General features: G+C 44.1%; 1 protein-coding gene across 3 annotated transcripts in view; it reads right to left on the reverse strand.

Annotated features, from left to right (window-relative positions):
• nt5dc1 (5'-nucleotidase domain containing 1) overlaps positions 1-25132 on the reverse strand; it is a 554582-nt gene that overhangs the window by 504244 nt on the left and 25206 nt on the right. For all 3 annotated transcript variants that reach the window (XM_072555633.1, XM_072555641.1, XM_072555649.1), the window contains exons 3-5: positions 14684-14755; positions 9710-9819; positions 9288-9367 (exon numbers count right to left, since the gene is read on the reverse strand). In XM_072555633.1, coding sequence (XP_072411734.1) covers positions 9288-9367; positions 9710-9819; positions 14684-14755 — 262 coding nt within the window. The remainder of the gene's footprint in view (positions 1-9287; positions 9368-9709; positions 9820-14683; positions 14756-25132) is intronic.

Raw genomic sequence — 25132 nt, forward strand, 5'->3', positions numbered from 1 at the left:
TTTGTATGTGGGACGGTTGTAGATGTTTTCCATCATATTCAAGACTGAGTTTGACAAGATCTTTCAACTCTAAGAGGATAAAGATGAGAAATGGATTGCGTTTTTGGGAAATAAAAATAAGCCATTCATTTGGGTTGATTCAATTTAACAGCATCAAACAAGTCCCATGAGCGTTTTTTTATAGAACTAAACCCAAGACAGGAATTCTCATCACCACAATGTGGTTACAAAGTACCTAACCACTTCCTCGTTTATGTTTTCTTCAGCATTCGTTTCCAAGAAAACAATTCACAGTAACCTATTTATAGGAATCGTAAATATGGAGTTCACTATATTTCTTTATATGATGATCCTAATTTGCAAACTAAGTTTAAAACACAACCTGTAGCATTCTATATTTCAACTCAACCAAATCAAAATGAAAAATCACACAACACCAGGTTATAGTCCAACAGGTTTATCTGGAATCACTAACTTTTAAAGCACTGTTTCTTCATCAGGTGGTTATGCACAACTACCTGATAAAGGAGCAATGCTCCAAAGCTAGTGATTCCAAACAAACCTGGTGTTGTGTGATTTTTAACTTTGCCCATCCCAGTCCAATACCGGCAGATGACCAGTGAAATCAAGATCTTACACAAATAATAACTTGGAATGCCGGTTTTGGACTGGGGTGTACAAAGCTAGAAATCACACAACACCAGATTCTAGTCATAGAGTTATAGAGATGTGCAGCATGGAAACAGTCCCTTCGGTCCAACCCGTCCATGCCAACCAGATATACCAACTCAATCTAGTCCCACCTGCCAGCACCTAGCCCATATCCCTCCAAACCCTTCCTATTCATATACCCATCCAAATGCCTCTTAAATGTTGCAATTGTACCAGCCTCCACCACTCCAATAGGTTTATTTGGAAGCGCTAGCTTTCGGAGTGCTGCTCCTTCATCAGGTGATTGTGGAGAGTGAGAGAGTAAGACACAGAATTTATTGTAAAAGTTCCCAGTGAGATGCAATTGAAATTATATATTGAAAAAGACCCGAATTGCTTGTTAAGTCTCTCATCTTTTAGAATAACCATGTTGGTATCACTTCTTTCATATGTAAATCATAAAACATTTTTAAAAGTTACATTCTCAAGTGCACTTTAACAATTGGCGTTATGTTGGTCTAGATAAGGTATTGAAGGTTTTTAGCTCCCTGTGAGGCTGCCTGATCACAATGATCAGACTGATTCAGATCTAAACAAATGGATTTTCAGAATCTTACATGCAGTTTTTCAGCAAAATAAAATGTAATTCTGCAAGTTCAAATTCCCTCACAAAGTTGTGCATCTGTGTGCGCGTCGGGGGTGTGGTTTGGGGGAGTTTATGAGTGTTAGTGATAGGGTGTGAGTATGTGTGAGAGTTTAAAGGGGTTTACGTCTGAGGGTGTGTGTGGGAGAGTGTGTGAGTGTGTGGGAGAGTGTGTGTGTGGGGGGGGGGAGAAAAGAGTGTGTGTGTGTGAGTGTGTGGGAGAGTGTGTGTGTGGGGGGGGGGGAGAAAAGAGTGTGTGTGTGGGGGGGGGGGAGAAAAGAGTGTGTGTGTGTGGGGGGGGGGGAAAAGAGTGTGTGTGTGGGGGGGGGCGGGCGAGGGGGCGGGCGAGGGGGCGGGGGCGAGCGGGCGGGGGCGAGGGGGCGGGGGCGAGGGGGCGGGGGCGAGCGGGCGGGGGCGAGCGGGCGGGGGCGAGCGGGCGGGGGCGAGCGGGCGGGGGCGAGCGGGCGGGGGCGAGCGGGCGGGGGCGGGGGCGAGCGGGCGGGGGCGAGCGGGCGGGGGCGAGCGGGCGGGGGCGAGCGGGAGGGGGCGGGGGCGAGCGGGAGGGGGCGGGGGCGAGCGAGGGGGCGGGGGCGAGCGAGGGGGCGGGGGCGAGCGAGGGGGCGGGGGCGAGCGAGGGGGCGGGGGCGAGCGAGGGGGCGGGGGCGAGCGAGGGGGCGGGGGCGAGCGAGGGGGCGGGGGCGAGCGAGGGGGCGGGGGCGAGCGAGGGGGCGGGGGCGAGCGAGGGGGCGCGGGCGAGCGAGGGGGCGCGGGAGAGCGAGGGGGCGGGGGAGAGCGAGGGGGCGGGGGAGAGCGAGGGGGCGGGGGGAGAGCGAGGGGGCGGGGGAGAGCGAGGGGGCGGGGGAGAGCGAGGGGGCGGGGGAGAGCGAGGGGGCGGGGGAGAGCGAGGGGGCGCGTGCGTGTGTGTGAGAGGGAGAGAGAGAGCGCGAGAGAGTGAGTGAGTGAGTGAGTGAGTGAGTGAGTGAGTGAGTGAGTGAGTGAGTGAGTGAGTGCACGTGTCTAGTGCAATGGTGGTCATGTCGTGTGACATGAACGCAAGGTCCCGGTTGAGGTCATCCCCATGGGTACCAAACTTGGCTATCAGCCTCTGCTCGGCCACTTTCGTTGTTGCCTGTCCTGAAGTCCACCTTAAAGGACGGTCACCCGAAGGTCCAAGGTCAAATGTCCTGGACCAATGAAGTGTTCTGCGACTGGGAGGGAACACTCCTGTTTGTTGATTGTTCTGCAGTGTCCATTCATCTGTTGCCGTAGCCTCTGTTTAGTCTCACCAATGTACCATGCCTCAGGGTATCCTTGCTTGCAGCGTATGAGATAGACAACATTGGCTGAGTCGCACAAGTACCTGCCATGTACATGGTGGGAAGTGCCCCCACGCATAATGGTCGTATCCGTGCTGACTCTCTGACATATCTTGCAGCATCTACGTGACAAGGTTGTATGGTATTGTCCTGAAAGCCGGGCAGTTTGCCAAGAACAATGATCTGTTTGAGGTTTGGCTGCTATTTAAAGGCGAGAAGTGGAGATGTGGGGTAAGTCTTGGTGAGGTGCTCTTCCTCATTGATAACGTGTTGCAGCCTGCGAAAAACATGGCGTAGTTTTTCGGCTCCTGGAAAGTACTGGACAGCGAACGGTACCCTGTCGGTTGAGCTCATGTCTGTCTCTTAAGGAGGTCATTACAGTTCCTTGCTGTGGCACGTCGGAACTGGTGGTCGATGAGTTGCGCATCGTACCCCATCCTTCTGAGGGTATCCCTGAGTACTTCCAAGTGCCCATCACGTTCCTCATCTGAACAGATCCTGTGTATGCGCAGGACTTGCCAATTGGGGATGGCTGTTTTAATATATTTCGGGCAGAAGCTGGAGAAGTGTAGCATCGTGAGGTTTGCGGTAGAGTGTGATGCTGAGGTGCCCATTCGTGGTGTGTCCAAGAATGAGACAGATAGTAGAGAGTAGTCCGTAGGGAATTTGATGGTGGAATGAAACTTGTTGATATCACTGTAGTTTTTTCAGTCACTTCACTCCATGGGTCCAGAGGAAGAAAATGTCGTCAGTGTACCTGGTGTATAGTATTGGCTGTAGGTCTTGTGTAGAGAAGAAGTCTTGTTCGAACCGGTGCATGAAAATGTTGGCATATTGGGGTGCAAATTTGGTCCCCATGGCTGTTCCATGTGTCTGGATGAAGAACTGGCTGTCAAAGGTGAAGACGTTGTGATCGAGAATAAAGTGGATGAGTTGTAGGACGGTGCTCAGAAATTGGCAGTTATTGGTGCTGAGTACTTAGGCTGTTGCAGCAATACCACAATTAAGGGGGATGCTGGTGTAGAGTGCTGAAACGTCCATTGTGACGAGGAATGTTCCCGGTTCGACTGGTCTGTGGGTGCTGAGTTTCTGTAAGAAATCTGTAGTGTCGCAACATACGCTGGGTTCCCCTGTACAATGAGATTCAAGATGCCTTCGACATAGCGAGAGACGTTCTCACACAGGGTCCCAATGCCTGGCACGATGGGACGCCCTGGTGTATTGGCTTTGTGAATCTTTGGAAGGCAGTAGAAGTTGCCTACGCGAGAAGTACATGGGATTAGTGCACATAGGGAACTCTGAAGGACTGGATCCAAAGTCCTGATCAATGTGTTTAGTTCACGGGAGAGCTGTTTGGTCGGATCGGCCGGTAGTTGCCTGTCGTGTTCCTGGTTGCTCGATTATTGGTACACTTCCTTGCCGTAATCTGTTCTATTCTAAATGATGATGGCTCCTTCTTTATCTGCTGGTTTGATGACAGTGTTGTGATTGATTTTCAGAGCATGGATGGGGTTGCGTTGTGATCAGGTGATGTTCTGCTCTACCTTGTCGGTACGACAGATGAATCTGGCATTTATATATTTCCTGACGGCTTGAGCATACATGTCAAGCTCAGGTCAGCAGCCCTCCAGTGGGGTCTAAGTTCACTCCTTCTTTGGTCACTCCTCTACAGATCCCTGTCATGACTGTTCAGGTTTGTTGGGCTCATTGGGATCACTGCTGGCATCTTGAGAGAATTCCCTGACTCATTTGTCTGATGAATTCCTCAGTGTCTGCTGCAAGAACCCTCTGTGACTACCTGGTCAGGTCCACACCCCCGCTAAAACCCACCCTCTAATCCTGGCACTTTCCCCTGCCACCGCAGGAACTGTAAAACCTGCACCCAACCTCCTTCCTCACCTCTAAATAAGGCCCTAAAGGAGCCTTCCACATCCATCAAAGTTTTACTTGCACATCCACTAATATCATTTATTGTATCCATTGTTCCCGATGCGGTCTCCTCTACATTGGGAAGACTGGGCGCCTCCTAGCAGAGCGCTTTAGGGAACATCTCCGGGACACCCGCACCAATCAACCACACCGCCGCGCGGCCCAACATTTCAACTCCCCCTCCCACTCTGCCGAGGACATAGAGGTCCTGGGTCTCCACCAGTCCCTCACCACCAGACGCCTGGAGGAAGAACGCCTCATCTTCCGCCTTGGAACACTTCAACCCCAGGGCATCAATATGGACTTCAACAGTTTCTTCATTTCCCCTTCCCCCACCTCACCCTAGTTCCAAACTTCCAGCTCAACACTGTCCCCATGACTTGTCCGGACTTGTCCTACCTGCCTATCTCCTTTACCACCTATCCACTCCACCCTCTCCTCTCTGACCTATCACCTTCATCCCCTCCCCCACTCACCCATTCTACTCTATGCTACTTTCTCCCCACCCCCACCGTCCACGCTTCAGGCTCACTGCCTTTATTCCTGATGAAGGGCTTTTGCCCGAAACGTCGATTTCGAAGCTCCTTGGATGCTGCCTGAACTGCTGTGGTCTTCCAGCACCACTAATCCAGAATCATAGATTGCTGTTAAGTCTTTCATTTTTTAGATTAGGTTGCAGGTTCCAGTTTATTAATATGTAAATCCCAGATTCTGTCCAGTCACATTCTCAAGATAATTTAAGGTTTTATTTAAAAGTGACATCTCAGCTCAGGCAATGCATTAAAGGTGTGAGGTTAGAGTCTGTCTGTAACCCAATCTTGAGCCAGACTGGCGCTATTCCCAAAGTCAGAAATTATGAAATGTCACACGGATTGACTGCTTGCATTGACTGCCTGGAGATGGTGTACTTTTTGAACAAAATAGAGTGTATCTGCAATTACAATTCTGCAAATGCAAATTAACCCCATAGACATGTGTGTGCATGCATACATGTGAGGGAGGTGGGGGGGGGGGGAGAATGTGTGCATGTGCATGAGAGAGAGGGAGAGAGAGAGGGAGAGAGAGAGAGGGAGGGAGAGAGAGAGGGAGAGAGAGAAAGAGAAAGAGAGAGAGAGAGAGAGAGAGAGAAAGAGAGAGAGAGAGAGAGAGAGAGAGACAGAGAGAGAGAGAGAGAGAGTGTGTGTATGAGAGTGTGCGCATGAGTGCATGTGACAGTGAGAGCTTGCATGTGAGCGCGACGGAGTATAAGCCTGTGAGAGGGTTGGTGTATGTGTTGGTGAGTGTGTGGGGGGTGTGTCTGAGAGAGAGCATGTATATGAGAGAGGGTCTGCATAAGACTATGTAGGAGTGTGTGTGCACACGCGCACAAGAGAGAGCATATACTGTAGTGGGGTCACCTGTCATGTGACATGAACCCAAGGTCCCAGTTGCAGCCATCCCCATGGGTACCGATCTTGGCTGCGTATCCTGAAGTCTGCCTTGGACGATGGTTACCCGAATGTCTGAGGCCGAACGCCCCCCAACCGCTAAGTGTTTTCCAACGTGGAGGGAACATCCCTGTCTGGCAATTGTTGCGCAGTGTGCATTTATCCATTGTCGTAGCATTTGCTTGGTCTCACCAATATACCAGGCCTTGGGGCATCCTTGCCTGCAGTGTATGAGATATTCAACAGTGGCCGAATCAGGAGTACCTGCCACGTACATGGTGTGTGGTGACTCCACGTGTCAGGGTGGTATCCATGTCCAAACTCTGAGACGTCTTGCAATGTTTGCCATGACAGGGTTGTATGGTGTTGTAGTTGATGTTGTCCTAAAGGCTGGGAACAATGATCTGTTTAAGGTTTGGTGGTTGTTTAAAGGCGAGAAGTGGAGATGTAAGGAAGGTCTTGGTGAGGTGCACATCTTCATCAATGATGTGTTGCAGGCTGCGAAGAACATGGCATAGTTTCTCTACTCCCTGAAAGTACTGGACAACGAAGGCTACCCGATTTGTTGCATCCCATGTCTGTCTCCTGAGGAAGCAATCACGGTTTCTCACTGTGGCACATCCGAACTGGTGATCGATGAGTTGGGCATTGTACGCTATTCGTTTGAGGGTGTCCTTCAGCACCTTCAGGTGTCCGTTACATTCCTCCTCATCTGAACAAATCCTGTGTATGCAAAGTGCTTGTCAGTAGGGGACAGAAGTTTTAATAGGTTTAGGGTAGTCATTTCAGTGACTCATCATCATGGGTCCACAGGAAGAAAACGTTGTCAATGTATCTGGTGTATAGTGTTGATTGGAGGTCCTGCACAGCAAACAAGTCTTGTTCAAACTTGTGCATGAAAACATTGGCAGATTGGGGTGCAAATTTTGACCCCATGGCTGTTCCGTATGTCTGGATGAAGAACTGGTTGTCAAAGGTGAAAACGTTGTGGTCGAGGATGAAGCGGATGGTTTGTAGGAGGTGCTCGGAGATTGGCAGTTGTTGATATTGAGTCCTGAAGCTGTTACCATCATCGTGGGGTATGCCGGTGTAGAGTGCTGAAATGCCCATTGGGAAATGTTCCCAGTTTGACTGGTCCGCAGGTGCTGAGTTTCTGTAAGAAATCTGTAGTGTTGCAACAGAAGCTGGAGGTCCCATGTACAATGCCTTCGACATAGACAGAGAGGTTCTCACACAGGGTCCCATTGCCTAACACAATGGGATGTCCAGGTGTGTTGGCTTTGTGTATTTTCAGGAGGCAGTAGAAGTCATCTACGCAAGAGGTATGAGAGAGGAGTGTGTGCAGGGAACTGTGTAGGACTGGATCAAAAATCTTGATCAACCTGTTTAGTTCACAGGTGTGTTCTTTGGTCAGATCAATCGCTAGTCTCCTGTAGTGTTCCTGGTTGTTCAGTTGTCGGTACACTTCCTTGCAGCAGTCCATTCTATCCTGAATTATGATGGCTCCTCCTTTATCTGCTGGTTTGATGAGGACATGGATGGTGTTGCATTGTGACCAGGGGATGTTTTGGGTCACCTTCTGGCTGCAGCTGATGAATGTGCCATTTACACATTTCCTGACAATTTCAGCATACATGTCATACTCAGGGCAGTGGCCCTCCAGAAGGGTCCACATCAACTGAAATTGAGACATCACTGAAACGACTACACAGTTCTACGAACAAGTTTCGTCACACCATAAGACTTACCATGGACTACTCTTTGGTATCTGTCTCATTCTTGGAAGATGCATCTCCATCAAGGATGGGCACCTCAGTACCTCACTCTACTACTAGCCCACAGATAACCTCATAATGCTGCACTTGTCTAGCTTCCATCCTAAACATAGTAAAGCAGGCATCCCCTATGAACAAGCCCTACACACACACACAGGATCAGTTCAGATGAGGAGGAATGTGATGGACACCTGAAGGTATTGAAGGACACCCTCATAAGAACAAGATACGATGCCCAACTCATCGACTGCCTGTTTGGACATGCCACATCAAGGAACCGTAATCACCTCCTCAGGAGACAGACACGGAATGCGACTGATAGAATACCCTTCCTTGTCCAGTATTTCCAGGGAGTGGAGAAACTATGCCATGTTCTTCGCAGCCTGCAACACATTACCGATGGGGATGAGCACCTCGCCAATGCCTTCCCTATGCCTCCACTTCTTGCCTTTAAACAACCGCCAAACCCCACACTCTTACCCACGCACACACCCTCTCACAGATTTATACTCCGTCACACTTACACACACTCAAGCAAACACACATTCACAAGCGCGCACACTCTCTGCCAATCTCTCTCTCTCTCTCTAATGTGCGCACACACACCTATAAGACAATGGAGTGAATGTGCATTTGCAGAATTGTAATTGAAGATACATTCTATTTTGTTCAAAAGCACACAATCTCCAGGCGGTCAATGCAAGCAGTCAATCCACGTAACCTTTTATAAAATCCTACTTTGGAAATAGCACCAGTCTGGCTCAAGCTTAGGATACAGACAGACTCTAACCTCACACCTTTAATGCATTGCATGAGCAGAGATGTCACCTTAAGTTATCTTGAGAATGCGACTGGAATTAAGTTCTGGGATTTATATACGAGTGAATCAAAACCTGCAACCCATTCTAAAAGATTAAAGACTTAATAGCAATCTATGTTTGTTCAATATATCTTGTCAGTTGCATGACACTATAATCTTTTGCTGTAAATTCTGTGTCTTATGATCTTGCTCCATAGCTACCTGAGGAAGAAGCACAGCTCTGAAAGCTTGTACTTGCAAATAAACCTGTTGGACTATAATCTGGTGTTGTGTGATTTTTAACTTTGTCCATCCCAGTCCAATCATGGCAATCCAAATCCAATTGATCATCTCAATGCCATTTTCCACATTAATGACAGTAAGGAAAAGGGACCTAATCTATAGAAACCCATTGCTGACAACTTGAATATGGTTAATGATTGAACTTTCACAGATCTCTGGGATTGAGAATTTCAACAATTGACCACCCTGAATGAAGAAATTCTGCCTAACCTCAAGCTTCAATGATCTTATGCTGAAGATTATGTCCCCTGGTTGTGGAGTTCCCAACCAGGGGAAAGACCTCTGTCCACCCTGTTATGTCCAACAAGAATCTTATAAATCCAATGAGATCACCTGTCATTCTTCAAAACTCGAGGGAATACAATTCCACTTGCCCCAATCTGTTCTCGTATGAAACCCCACCAACCTAGGGATTTTCCATGTGAGAAAGCATATTTGACTCACCTGATCTAAAATATCCACCACCCGGGCACACAGCAAAGCTCCTGGCAGGTCAAAATAATTATCGTAGAAATGATATTTGCCTGACAAAGGAGAAAGAAAACAGTAAAAATGTGGAAAACTATGCAATATATTCATACAACAAAAGGCAATTGTTAGTGTTAGAATTTGCTTAATTAGATTCATATTTTCCACAACAATTGTACAGTGCTATTTCTAATTACATTTTACAATTCGATGAATAAAATCAACATTCTGAACACCATTTAAGAATTGTATGCTCTAACAGAAAGTGCGTTTTCCTCCAATTAATATTTAATGTAAAAATACCACTTCAGCATTGAAAGGACATGCACATATTAATAATCCTAAAATGCAATTTAGTCAGACACATTCATGTTTTCATCCATTGTCTTCATCCATACCTGAACGTGCAAATGTCCCGTTGATAGTTTTGAAGTGTTTCCACTTTCTCTTCTTTCCATAGGTTTCCAATATTTCTTCTCCTGTCAAAAGTCTCGTGCCATGACTAGCCCTAATTGAAATATCAAATGTTGGTGATTCATTAAATTACATTTAGACAGTTTATTACAAATTCTATGAGCGCGTCTTTATAGAATATTTTTGTATTAAAATCAATACACCAAAAAAACAGGTTGCACATCATTTATTTGTCAAATTCAACAGATTATTGATGTTAAATAGAATAAACATGCTAAAATTTTCTACTTCACAAAAATTTAGTTGTGGCAGAGATGGCCTGAAGAAATTATTTATTTGTATTCATTAGTACTAAACAAACATTCATGGTAAGCCTGATTTCTAATTTAAAACCATTTGAAAATGTACCTGCTCATATCATGCGCGTATTTCAGCTCTAACTTGTCATTTTATCACAAGAATAAATTATCGACTTCGAAAACTACCTATACAATTTAGGACTAAAGGAATTCTCAAGTAAACAAATAAAATTTGCCAGCATTCACATCATAATTTGCAAGTCAAACCGAAACAATGAACTGCACATTACATGCAGCTGACAGGTTTCCACATGGGGACAAGTAAAGGAGGTAATGTGCTCAATCCATCACTTTTCATTTTTATTCATTCATGGGAGATGGGTATTGCTCATCTCAAGTGGCCCTTGAGGAAATGACAAGTTACCTTCAGGAACCAGTGCAGTTTATTTGTTGTAGGTAGAACCGCAATGCTGTTAGAGAGGAGTTCCACAATTTTGACCTAGTGGAACTGAAGCAAGTGGTAAATTTCCTGATCTTACAGTGATGGAGATCCCATGTATCTGCTGCCCTCGTACTCCAAGAAGGCAGTGGTAAATGTTTCGAAGGTGCTGTCAAAGAAGCCTTGGTGACCGTCTTCAATGAACCTGCTGTTATTGCGCATTGAGGGAAGGGCAGGTTTTCCCACTTAAAAAGGGGCTTACCACAGGGGTTGGGCTTCCATTTTCACAGAGTGACAAGAGAGGGCAGAGAGAAGAGGGCTGCCAGGAAGGGAGAGCGTGAGAACTGTTTTTAAAGGAGCAGCAGAGGGAGAGGCCACGAGGAGCAGAGGGCTGCTGGGTATATATTTGGGCAGCAGTTGAATCCAGAGACGCTATACGTGCAGCGTCTACTCCCCGCCCTCCTCCTCTACACAAAAAAGAAAGGACTCTCACGTGTTGCTAAGGTAAGATGTTTCAATTGATATTTCTTGTGCATCGTGTGATTGATTAGAAGTTTAGTGTTATTTGGTTAGTTGAATAAAACCACAGAGGTACTAGAAATCATTTAACTCATAAATGTGTATAAATTAATTCAATAAGCAGAGATAACTGGACAGGTGATGTGCTGTAGCTGTAGGATGTGGGAGCTGGCTGATCCCATTGTGAATGGCAGTGACCACATCTGCAGCGAGTGTTGGTTGCTGGAAGAACTCTGGATCAGAATTGATGATCTGGAATCTGAGCTTCAAACACTGCGGCACATCTAGGAGGGGGAGAGTTACCTGGACACTTTGTTTCAGAAGGCGGTCACATCTGGTAGATTATGTAATTCAAATTCAGTTAGTGACCAGGGACAACCGGGTGTTACTGTAAATGAGGAAGGTAGGTGGATTCTGAGTTCAGGAGTGGAGGAGCCTCAGCTCTTGACCTTGTCCAACAGGAATGAGATTTTTGCTCCCTGTATGGGTGAGGGAAAGGGCTATGGACAGGATGAGCGAGCTGACCAGGGCATCATGGTGCAGAAGGCCATTCAAGAGGGAGGAGCAAAAAGACAAGTAGTTGTTATAGGGGATTCTATAATTAGGGGGACAGATAGTACCTGTTGCGAGCCGGATCGGGAGTCTTGCATTGTGTGTTGCCTGCCCGGTGCCAGGGTGCAGGACATCTCTGACCAGCTTGAAAGGATATTGGAGCAGGACGGAGAAGATCCAGTTGTTGTGGTCCATGTTGGCACAAACAACAGCAAGGTTAGGAAGGCGGACCTGGTTGGGGATTATCAAGCACTAGGAAGGAAATTGAAGAACAGGTGCTCGAGAGTCATAATCTCTGGATTACTGCCCGAGCACGTGCTAATTGGCATAGGGATAAGAAAATTATGGAAGTAAACACGTGGCTAAGAGGTTGGTGTGGGAAAGAGGGTTTCCATTTCATGGAACATTAGCATCAGCTTTGGAACTGGGGAGGGGGGGTGGAAATCAGTACCAGTGGGATGGTCTCTACCTGAACCGATCTGCAACCAGTGTTCTAGCTAAAAGGATAAATAAGCTGGTCACTAGGACTTTAAACTTGTGAGTTGGGGGAAGGGAAAGGGAAAGATAAGCAGCAGGTTAGCATGTGAGCAGGGTTTAAGTTCAAGGCAGACTAGAAATGAAGCAAAAAGGAAGGATAACTTAGGACATATTACGAGAGATGTTAGAAATCATGAGGATAAGAAAATTAGCATTAAGATGCTATACCTGAATGCTCATAGCATTCATAACAAAGTAGATAAATTAATGACACAAATCATCGTGAATGATTATGATACAGTAGGCATCACAGAGGCGTGGTTGCAGGGGATTCAGGACTGGCAGTTAACCATTCAAGGATTTGTAACTTATCGAAAAGACCGGGAGGTGGGCAGAAGGGGTGAGGTTGCCTTGTTAGTTGAGTCTGTGATTAAGAAAGCAAATGAAATGTTGTTATTTATCTCAAGAGGGTTGGAATATAAAAGCAGCGATATGCTTCTGAGACTTTATAAAGCTCTAGTTAGGCCCCATTTAGAATACTGTGTCCAATTTTGGCCCCATACCTCAGGAAAGACATACTGGCACTGGAGCATGTCCAGCAGAGATTCACACGATGACCCTTGAAATGGTAGGCCTAACATATGATGAACGGTTGAGGATTGCACTCATTAGAGTTTAGAAGGTTGAGGGGAGATCCAATAGAAACTTACAAGATAATGCATTGCTTAGAAAGGGTGGACGCTGGGAGGTTGTTTCTGTTAGGCGGGGAGACTAGGATCCATGGGCACAGCCTTAAATTTAGAATGGAAATGAGACGACCAAATAGATGGCTATAGGGTGGAGGAGGGTTGGTTGGAGCCAACGTGGCTCACATTCCAATTGCCCTTTCCTCAAGGATGCAGTTTGGTGACAGGAGGCACCCAGCTGGAACAAAAAACACAAGCAGCCTCTTTCGTAGTCACCACTTAGGATACTTCTGAGGCAACTATGTCATACACCTTCAGACTGCACGGAACTCTCTCAGACCTCGGATGTACACACTGAAGAGGATCACCATGCATTTAGATCTACTTCTCTCACCAGGATGAGCCCTCAGGGTCCAGATCATTACTACTCAATGCGCAACATATTTCTTCTTTTGCTTCTCCTTGAATCCCTGGCCTAAAGCATTAAATCAGTGTTCCCCTAGGTCTTGTACCATCAGCTACTGGGAATAGCTTTTAGTCATAGAGATGTACAGCATGGAAGCAGACCCTTCAGTCCAACTCATCCATGCCAATCATATATCTCAACCCAATCTAGTCCCACCTGCCAGCACCTGGCCCATATCCCTCCAAACCCTTCCTATTCATATACCCATCCAGATGCCTTTTAAGTGTTGCAATTGTATCAGCCTCCACCTCTTCCTCTGGCAATCACTCTATACATGTAGCACCCTCTGAGTGAAAAGGTTGCCTTTATATCTTTCCCCTCTCACCCTAAACCTATGCCCTCTAGTTCTGGACTCCTCCACCCCAGGGACAAGTCCTTGTCTGTTTACTCTATCCATGCCCCTCATGATTTTATAAACCTCTATAAAGTCACCCCTCAGCCTCCAATGCTCAGGGAAAACAGCTTTCTTAATCTACCTTATCTAGAGCTATTATAATTTGGCACACACCAATCACATCTCCCGTCATCAAGTAGCTTGCTCTGTCATTTTTAAAAAGTAATTTCAGAGACAATCACATAGCTGTGGCTCTGAGGCCACAGTCAGGTCAGGTAACAACAACAGATATCCCACCCACAAGGACAACCAAATGGATGTTTAAAGCTATTGATGATGGTGTCAGTAATGATAACCATGATGCTATCCTTTAATTCTCAATTCGTTAATTAAATTGCAGGCTTGGTTGGTTGGACCAGCATTTATTGCCTGTTGCTAGTTGTCCTTGAGAAGGTCGAGGTGAACTGCCTCCTTGAACTGCTGCAGTCCATGTGCTGTAGGTACACCCTGTGATGGACCAGACCAGATCCCCTCAATATTTTAAGAAAGTAGCCGAGACCCTAAACTTTTCTTATTTTTAAAGGCAAATTGCCTGTTCCAGATGCAATGCGACTGGTCAAACTACTCGACGTTAAGTGAAACAATTTAAATACTGGAGTTAAAATACAACCATAGAAGGAGGAATTTAGAACAATCTAAAGCCTTTGGAAACTCAACAGAATAACTGATACAGTAACTATTACTAACTAATTTCTGCTGTTCTGATATACTAACATCCCATAAACAAATCCCTTGGCCATAAAAGGGAAATTCAGGCACCAATATTATCTCTACAGCTCACTGAAGTTAGCCCTTTCCTAATTTCAATGTTCTACATTAAACTGTCCGTTGATCTTCTCCATTACTAATCTAAACTTTATGGCACTATTATCATTGTTAGCCAAATGATCCAAATACACTCAGTCTGAACCACTAATACATAATAAAGTAACGTACTACACAAGGAATTCTGCTCTGCCTCCTTTCACTTAACTCCAACATTAGCTTTACCAATATTTCGGAAACTTATCTCCCCACAATAACTACCCAATAGCTTTGCACATCTGTGATTTCCGTGAAGATGTGCTCTTCTCTCACTATTTCGAGGCCGAAATAATATTACAAATCTAAAAACTTAACTACTCACCTCAGAACTGTCCCATCTTCACCCAGTTTCAGTAAGTTTCCATCTTCCAAGTCCAAAAGCAAGCCTTTGAAACTGCCAAAACAAAAAGACATTTGGAGTGACTATTAAGAGGGAAATTCAGAAGTTCATAGCAACACTACACTGTTGAGCAAGCCATTCAGTCCATCAAGTTCACACCAATCTTCCGATCAGCATCCCTACCCTATCCCTGTAAGCCTGTATTTCCCATGGCTAATCCACCTAGCCTACAACATCCCTGGACACAATGGGCAATTTAGCATGTCCAATCCATCTAACCTGCACAACTTTGGACTGTGGGAGGAGACCCATGCAGAACGTGCAAACTCCGCACTGACAATCACCCAAAGGTGGAATCAAACCTGGGTCCCTGGTACTGAGAGGCAGCAGTGCTAACCACTTAACCAATGTGTCGCCATAGAGATCTATCAAGTCTGCCATTTGTTCAGTCATGAGTGCTTGATATTCGAAGAATTTCATTGAGCACTTGGCCCCTCTTTTTGTTGGCCAGTAATCATGGCATGAACTGCATTCATTTTAAGTTTTTAGACAATGGGCTGAGATCGTTGGCCTATTAAGGTCGGGCTGGAGACAGGAAGGCTGATAAAATGATAGAATGTTTTGGGAGTCCAATTGCTTCCCACTGCTGTGGCATTTTGGTAGCATGGCCAGCAACTGAGTAGTGAAAAGGTCCAATAACGATCAACTTCCTGTCTACCATCATGGTGGAGAACTGTCAGACTGTGTACCCATCTGTGTGTGCACGTGATGTCCATCAAACCCCAAGCTGAGAATGTACACTACACACAGACACACACACACCACCCCAGTCACCTGCCCCATAAAGACCAAAGTACCTCACACTGAGGTGCAGCAGCTTTAGGGATAGGCTATCATACTCAATTGAACAGCAACTTCAGTTGTCTGGAAAAATGTTAACTCTGTTTCACCACCTGGAAAAGTATTGGCAGGGTTTTAAATGTCCCAAACTATGAACTTAGAACATAGAACAGTACAGGCCCTTCAGCCCTTGATGTTGTGCCATCCTTTTATCCTACTCTAAAATCAGACTAACCTACATACCCTTCATTTTATTATCTTCCATGTGTCTATCCAAGGGCAGCTTAAATATCCCTAACATACCTGACTCTACTACCACCACTGGTAGTGCATTCCATGTACCAACCACTCTCTATGTAAAGCACCTAACTTTGACAACCCCCTAAACCTTCCTCCAATATTCTTAAAATTATGCCCCCTCATGATAGGCATTCCTGCCATGGAAAAAAGTCTCTGGCTATCCACTTCATCTATGCCTCTCAACACCTCGTACATTTCTATTAAGTCACACACCCCCCCCCATTATGTTCCAATGAGAAAAGCCCTAGCTCCCTCAACCTTTCTTCACAAGGCATGCCCTCCAGTCCAGGCAGCATTCTGGTAAATCACCTCTACACCCTCTTGAAAGCATCCACATCTTTCCTATAATGAGGCGACCAGAACTGAAGACAATATTCCAAATGTGGTCTGACCAGAGCTCTATAAAGCTGCACACTAACCTTGCAGCTCAAACTCTATCCCCCCTGCTAATGAAAGCCAATACACCTAATGCCTACTAACAACCCTACCAAGTTGAGTGGCAACTTTGAAGGATCAATAGACATGGATCCCAAGGTCCTTCTATTTCTCCACACTGCCAAGAATCCTGCCTTTAACCTTGTATTCTGTATTCAAATTTGACCTTCCAAAGTGAATGACTTCACACGTTTCCAGGTTGAATGCCCTCTGGCACTTTTCAGCCCAGTTCTGCATCCTGTCAATGTCCCTTTGCAAACTACAACAGCCTTCCACACTATCCACAAGTACACCAAACTTCATGTCTTTGGTAAACTTACTAACCCACCCTCCCACTTCCTCATCCAAGTCATCTCTACAAATCACAGAGAGCAGAGCGATCCCTGTGGAACACCACTGGTCAACGTGCTCCAGGTTGAATTCTTTCCATTTATCACCACCTTCTGTCTTCTACGGGCCAATTAATTCCATATTCAGACAGCCGGATTTCCCTACTGTTTTCCAAGTAATCATAAATCCTGTCTCTCAGAATCCTCTCCAATTCTTTGCCCACCACAGACATAAGACGAACTGGTCTGTATCCCAGGATTATCCCTATTCCCATTCTTAAAACAAGAGAATAACATTTGCCATGCTCCATTCATCTGGCACTATTCTGGTGGACAGTGAGAATGCAAAGATTATTGCCAAAGGCTCAGCAATCTTTTTCTTTGCTTTGTATAGCAACCTAGAGTATATCCCGTCTGGACAAGGGGATTTATCTATCCTTACGGTTTTTCAAAATTTTCAGCACATCCTCCTACCGAGCATTATCCTGTTCAAACATATCAGTCTGTTTCATGCTGTCCCCACAAATGTGAAGATCCCTGTCAGTAGTGAATACTGAAGAAATATATTCTTTCAGGAACTCCTCTACTTCGTCCAGGCGCAAGTTCCCTCCACTATCCCTGTTCAACCCTACCTTCACTCTGGCCATTATCTTGTTCCTCACATAGGTGTAGAATGCCTCAGGGTTTTCCTTAATTCTACGTACGAAAGCTTTTTAATGCCTCCTTCTAGCTCTCCTCAGTCCATTCTTCAGTTCCTCCCTGGTTACCTTGTAGCCTGTCTGATCTTTGCTGCCTCAACCTTAAATAAGCTTCATTCTTCCTCTTGACTAGATGTTCCACATCCCTTGACACCGAAGGTTCTTTCAACCTACCATCCTTTCCTTGCCTCAGTGGGATAAACCTGCCCAGCACTATCCGCAAGTGCTTCCGAAACAACCTCCACACTTCTGTCGTGCATTTCCCTGATTTAGAAAGCATTGTAATTCCCCCTCCCCCAATTAAATACTTTTTAAATATGTTCCTATGCCTCTATGAGCATAATGAACAGAATAAGAGATATCCTTGGCAATGAAAATCTCATTCTCCTTCATTTCAAGCACAGATCAGCAGGATTTTTCAGGGCTAGAACTCCTGATACCTGATGAGTCAGTAGGGAATGCCTCCCTACCAATACTGTCGTAACTTAACATTTGCTGAAGTGTCAATTGGCTATGGATGAGATTTTTACTCCACCTAGGGAAAAAGGTGATTAAGAAATCTGTCAGTCACTTTGATTGTAACTGTATATTCTCACAATAGCAGTTTCAAACAGTGGTTATTCGTGTGACTACAGGAAGAAATTGAACAGAAAGTCATGAAGACTGGTCAGAAGGCAAGTTCAGTGTGTCAGTGGGACTTGCTGTTTGGCCCCAGAGAGGAGGAATGGCCACTTGGATTTCAAAGGCCAGGTGGACAGGGGTTACATGCCCTGAAGTGTAAACTCTGTCGTCTAACCCTAGCTCACCCAATGAAAATTGGTGGCTACCTACCTGGCGCGAGCATTCCCATGTCACAAGCAAAACTGTAGCTGGGATGAGATAAGGAACTTAAGTGGCAACTAAATGGCTACTTACGGGCCTCAATCGGCCCGAGGGTTGATTGCCCATCTAATGCTTTCACCATCCCATCTGCAAATAGAAGACAAGTCAGGCTGAGTATACAGAATGATATCCACAAACTGCATTTTGAGTGAGAGTCTCAAACTCACTGACGGGTGACTCAAGTTTTACCCTATAATTTTCTTAGTCTATTAAGAAAAAACTTTTCCACTACAGTTATTGCAAAACAAGAGTATACAAAATGTATGCCTTTTGCCTAATTTAATCAGGTGAAACTTTTTTTATTTTGATAGATTTGTTTTCTACTTTATTGTTTTACAAATCAATGAAGCATTTGCTGTAACTACTCTTGACACTGAGTCTGATATGAACCTGGCTTGAATAAATGTCTTTGGACTCAAAAGGTTAACAACTTTTTTTCTCTACAGATGCTGCCAGACTTCCTGAGTTCTCCTTTTTTTTTTGGTTTCAGATTTTCAGCAGGATTTTGCAGTAATTCAACTATTACAATCACTTCTTCTCACAAGTTGGCAGCTGTGGAACGTACTTCTTTGAAAGTTTTTCTTCGATTTTACTTTTTCTGATGTGTTTAAATGATTCACCAGTTTCTTATTTGTTGCTTCATATTTAGGACAAAACATTTCATGACCCAACTTACTTTTCATTCTTCCTTATAAACATCTTTTTGAAACCACAAGTAAAAAAGATCAACACTTTGACTTACAGGCTGCTCAATGTCAAAGACTGATTCCTTGTTGTGTTGCTCACACTAAATTAGGAACATTACATTATTATAACTAATACAGGACTGTTACGGATCTGTATTTAACGTGACTTTTCTATGATTATAATGATCAATTACTTACCACAACAGTGACATTAAATATTCGCTATTAATTTAATTTACAACAGATTGAACTGAAGTGATATTTAAAAAGGGTCCAAAACATACAAATTGAATCAGACTAAAGGCGCAATCTCAAGTGAAATTAAGATGTTCCTTAAGAATTAAATGTCATTGAGACCTAATGCAAAGCATCAAAAGTTGTCCTCCGTTATTTGATTCAAAGTATTCTTGATCTCTCTTTTTGAAACATCAGAAAACCAAGAACTCAAAAGCTACTGACAACCTCCTAGAAATCAACCAACTAACCGTGACCTCAGGTTAAAATATATCGCTCAAGTCCACCCAAAGAACTCTGACATATTTATATCTGTATAGAACATTGTTACATTCTTTTTTTATTGGACATTAATCCCTTTTAACTTTGTATCGGTGTCTTTTATGAAAGCACGAATGACTTCATGTAGGCTATTTGCTTTGTACTGTGTCATTAATATTTTCCTCAGGATTAGCAAGAGTAACATAACTGCTCTTTTTTTCACTCAAGAAAACTTTACGATTGGTTCTTATTGCTTGTCGTAAAGATATCAGCTACACTTTAATCAGACATAGGTATGGTCTCATATTAAACTTAACCTTTGCCTGAAAAATCAAGAAGGTTGTAAACCTGGAAGCTTGTACACACCTTCTCAGTGACTGTTAACCTATGAACTCAGCTCAAGTTCATCCATTTCTTTTTGCAAGGAATGATGCAGATACAAGTATGACTCAGTTTCAGGCTGTAGTTGAGAAGGACAGAGAATTTTAAGGTCTTTCATCTGTAGCGAAGTATAATATTTGTAACACCAAAAGTACCACTTTTACTAAGTAATTACAGGAATCCCTACATCATTACACAAAATAAGTTCAATTAATATTTGATTCAAAAGGACTGCATTATGTTAATTCATTAGCTTTAGTTTGACCCTTTTAAGGCCACAAATGTAACTTCTATCAGAAATTTACTTAATTGGTTGTCAATCTGCAAGTCACAACAGTGCTTTCCTTTCACCTTAAAAGAAACGTCATTAATAAAGTCATTCAGGTTACAGGCAGCGTATAGGCCAAATAGGAGAAAGTGGGGATTGGAGATTAGAGTAGTGCTGGAAAAGCACAGCAAGTCAGGCAGCATCCGAGGAGCAGGAAAATGAATGTTCCGGGTAAAAGCTCTTCATCAGGAATGAGCCTGGGAACCTCGGGGGTGGAGAGATAAATGGGTGGGGCTGGGGAGAAGGTAGCTGAGAGTGCAATAGGTGGATGAAGGTGGCGGTAAGGGTAAAGGTGATAGGTTGGAGAGGAGGATGGAGCGGATAGGTGGGAAGGAAGATTGGCAGGTAGGACAGGTCATGAGGATGGTGCTGAGCTGGAAGGGTGGAACTGGGGTAACTGGGGGGGAAATGAGGAAACTGGTGATGTCCATACTGATGCCCTGGGGTTGAAGGGTTCTGAGGCAGAAGATGAGGCAATCTTCCTCCAGGCGTCAGGTGGTAAGGGAGTGGCGATGGAGGCGGCCCAGGACCTGCATGTCCTTGGCAGAGTGGGAGGGGAGTTGAAATGTTCAACCATGGTGCAGTGGGGTTGATTGGCACAGGTGCTACGCTCTACGAGTCAGCGCCCAGTCTCCCCAATGTAGAGGAGACCACATCGGGAGCAACGGATATCGTAAATGACATTGTTGGAAGTCCAGGTGTAGCTTTGATGGATGTGAAAGGCTCCTTTGGGGCTTTGGACGGAGGTGTGGGGGGAGTGTGGGCACACATTTTGCAATTCCTGCAGTGGCAGGGGAAGGTGCCAGGAGGGGAGGGTATGGCCTCAATCAGGACCTTGGGACACTACAGATAACCACACTGCATTATACTCTCTCTCTCTCTCTCTCTCTCTCTCTCACACACACACACACACACACACTCTGACAGAACAAATTTTTCAACAGTCTTAAAATGGTCTCTCTTTATTCTGAGACCATGCCCTTTGGAACTCAACTCTCCCATCAGGGGAAACATCCTCTCAGCATTAACCCTATCAAGCCCCTTAAGAATCCTTTATTTCAATTAGATCACCTCTCATTCTTCTCAACTCCAGTGAATAGAGTCCCAATCTGTTTAACCTTTGCTAATAAGACAACCCATCAACGTCAGGGATCATCCCAGTGAATCCTCTCTGCACTGCCTCCAATGAAATGACATATTTCCTTAAACAAGGAGTCCAAAACTGCTCAAAATACTCCAGATAAGATCTCAACAGCAAATTTGGGCAACTGCAGTAAGACTTCCCTACTGTTCAGTTCCAACTCCTTTTGCCACGATACACAAGGTCAGTGAGAAAAGGACCAAGAATGCAACAGAACAAGTTCCAGTTCCAAGTGCAGCTGTGAGACCAAGGATAAACACTGCAATGAATGCTGGAAAAGGAAGAAGTTATTGGCAAGTCGTATCCCAAGGAAAAATACCTACTTACATAGTCATGCCCAAATCAAATATCAACAACAATATTAAGAATAGCCAAAGAAATCTCTGTGGCAGGGAATATCAGAATCTGGAAGACCGAGAACAGTTAACATCTTTATTGTCTAGATCTTCACATTGTGGGAAAACTGAAACATGCAATCAAAGCAGCAACCTGAATTCCCACACCAGTTTTGTTTAGGAACCTATTATTAGGATTCTGGTGCATTGTGTGAGACCTTTCCCAAAAACAAAAGCATGACAACAGTACATCCTTGCCATCTTAGCTATGAACATTCAATTCCCAGATGCCATAAGATGACAAGATGCAGAAGAGGTGGGCCAATCAGTCCTATTGAGTCTGTTCCACCATTCAATGAGGTCATGGATGATCTGATTCTCTGATATTATACGCTCTGGTCCTGGACAATTCCACAGGAAGAGACAATTCTCAGAATCCAGCTTGTCATGCCCCCTCAGAATCTCATGCATTTGAACAAGGTCTCTGCGCTTCCTTCTAAATTTCAATGAGTACAGGCCCAAACTATTCAAGTTCTCCTCATAGGAAAATCCCTCCAAATCCAGAATCAACCCTGCAAACCTTTTCTGCAGCGACTTCATATCCTTTACGAAGTCATTTCCCAAGGTGCAATCCATTGGGCTAAGGGGACTTATTGGGCTTTAGCCCCATTAGCTTCTCTAGTACTTTCTCTCTAGTGATGTTGTATTGTACTATTATATTTATTTCTTCACCCTTTTGCCCCTTGATTATTTGGCAGTTTTGTAATGCTACTAGTGGGTTCCACTGTAAAGACTGATGCAAATTATTTATTCAATTCTTCTGCCATTTCCTGTTATTCCCATTATCATTTCCCTGAGATCTACATGCACTTTGGTCTATCATCTTTTATGTGCATTTCAAGAAAGTCTCATGGTCCTTATTTCATATCACTTGCTATTTAACCTCAATTTCCCACTATTTGGTACTATCCTTATTAGTATTCCTTCCTTAACCGTGGTTGGTTTATCCCCATCCTTAAATCCTTCTTCTCGCTGGGCTATACCTATGGACATAAGTTTACTCACTGAGCTTCACCAGAGGCTCACTAATGATGTTACCTAGAATGGTGATGAAACGTCTGAAAACAAACATTCCAGCTCAGAGAGCAAACTTACACCAGAACCTCAACCTGAGCTAAAACTCTTCTCAAAACAGGCTATAAATATCTTTAACTATTTTCTTAAGTGTCTGCCTTTATTCTTCAACTATCCTTTTTTTGTTAAATTCCTTGCCCAGTACCTTATTCTAGGCAACACTGCAATCATTCCTTTGTAATTACCCTTACTTCAGTTCAGACAATTTTCTCACATTTAGAATGTACACTACAGTTTACTATGCTTTTACTCATTTATTAGCACTGTCTCATTACACATCATATCTGATTTTCCCGATCTACACAAAGATTAAAGTCACCCATGATCAATACACAGCTTTTCTTTTTAACATGCCCCAGTATTTTCTCACTTATTCTCTGTACAGGCACTATTAGGGGCCCTAGAAAAGATTCCCACCCACCAGTGTCTCCCCCCCGCTGCCTTTCATTAGTGCTCACCTCAATCCGTACGGATTCTACACTTTCCTATCCAAAATCATCTTGTGCTGTCATACTCTTACTACTCACCATCTTTTCTTTCCTGCCTGTTATGTCCAAAAAAACAAACTGAATCTTTAGTTCCCAGCTTGGACCTCATTATCATATCTCCTAAATGACTACAAGATTATACCCATTAATTAATTTATTTTTTCTGAATACTATCCACATTTACCCTTAAAGGCAATCAGCAGTAGTGTTGGAAAAGCAAATCCAGTTCTTCTCATGATATGAAGTAGTGATGAAGGACCAAACTGATCAAGATTCTAATTTCATGTTTAAAACTTTTCAGGAAGTTATCAGTTATTTGGACATAATAAAGCTCAAGTTTTCAGCATACTATCCACAAATTCAAAAAACTTTAGAAAGGCATCACCTCAAAATAATGATGGGTTTCTTTTGTTTGCACACAGGATTCACCGAATGAGTATTTATTTAGGTCCTTTTGAATTAATTTATGACAAAGAGATAAGGGAACCTATGAAACTAATCAAAGAAATGTTTTTCGGACTGAAGGATGAGTCATCCAGGTTAGGTGAAGTTACTGTACTTTGGAACAGCAAGCAGGAGCCTGGGAAGTAGCTCAAACAATTATGCACTATAAATAACCATAAAACAATGAACCAACAAGCATGCCCAGTCCCAAACATTTCAACCAATGGATGAGATAGTCATACCACTACCTTTACTGGATGAACCAATGAAAGCATGATTCGGTGATCAATATAGGGTTGTCAAAAGAGATTGGTCAAGGATATTGTCTGATGGACACCTCAAGTCACCGGGAAAAGAATTAGTTCTCTCATTGTATGTTGAAGCATTATCACTGTTGCAAGGAGGCTAATTACAAATGTATCAGTAGCATGAAAAGTGGAAGATCCAAGGATAGTGTGGATGATGTAGGAGGATGAGACAAGTCCTAAATTGAATCACCTACTATTCAGTTAGCTAAGACTGAACGATTTCAGAGGTTTAACACCATACTTTTGTGTTTAGAGGAGAGAATGAAAAGAGTTAACAAGATTATTGACTGAATTTAAAGGATTCTGTAGGGACATAGCAGAATGTACAACATAGCGATAAGTTGATGTGCAGCATTTAGCATCGATGTGAAGCAGACAAGGATTGTGGAGGAAGTCACCATTGCAGTGAAGCAGACATAAATGATAACATTTTCTGGTCTAAAGTCTACTCTGACTAAAAGAGGAGCTAGTTGAAGTGGCAGCGGAGTAGAGCAGAACAAACCTGTGGTGAATGGAGGCAATGGAACTCCATTCACCACAGGTTTGTTCTGCTCTACTCCATCTGAGGGGCCAGGCCAGGCCTAGATTGAGCTCAGTTGCAGCAGCAGCAGCTAACCCCCAACAAGAACCTTGCTGAAATTGAAGGCGGCTGGTAAAAGTGACAGCAGTACAAAGCAGTGAGCTGATCAATAGGCCGTGGATGTACTGCGTTATCCACTTTAAATCTGCATTAACAAAAAGTTAAAGTTCTAGCTTCTTTATTTTGATAGAAAATGTAGTGAATTTTCTACTTGGCTGAAATTTAGGTTTTTCTTTAAACTGAAAATATGGCAGAGGAGTTCAGTGCTACGTGTTATACGACTTGCAGAATACGGGAAACCTTGGATGCACCTAGCAGTTTGCATCACCACATCTGCAGGAAGCGCCATCAATCTATCAACTTGAATGCCAGGTTTTGGAGCTTGAGAGTTGGCTGAAGTCACTCGAGTGCATTTGTAAGACACAGTTACATACATAAATAAGTTTTTAGACAATTAATCTGCAAGTTAAAGAAGTGCAATCAAGGGAAAAAATGGGTGGTCAGCAGTTGGAAGGAGCAAGGCAGTCAGGAAATCTCCAGAGCACATTTCATTCCAGAACAGATTTTCTTGGGTGATAAATGGAGAGTGACAGTTCCTCCAGGGAGAACAATCAGAGTGCTCAGCTT

This window comes from Chiloscyllium punctatum, chromosome 3 (assembly GCF_047496795.1).
Source record: "Chiloscyllium punctatum isolate Juve2018m chromosome 3, sChiPun1.3, whole genome shotgun sequence".
In the NCBI taxonomy this organism is placed as follows: Eukaryota; Metazoa; Chordata; class Chondrichthyes; order Orectolobiformes; family Hemiscylliidae; genus Chiloscyllium; species Chiloscyllium punctatum.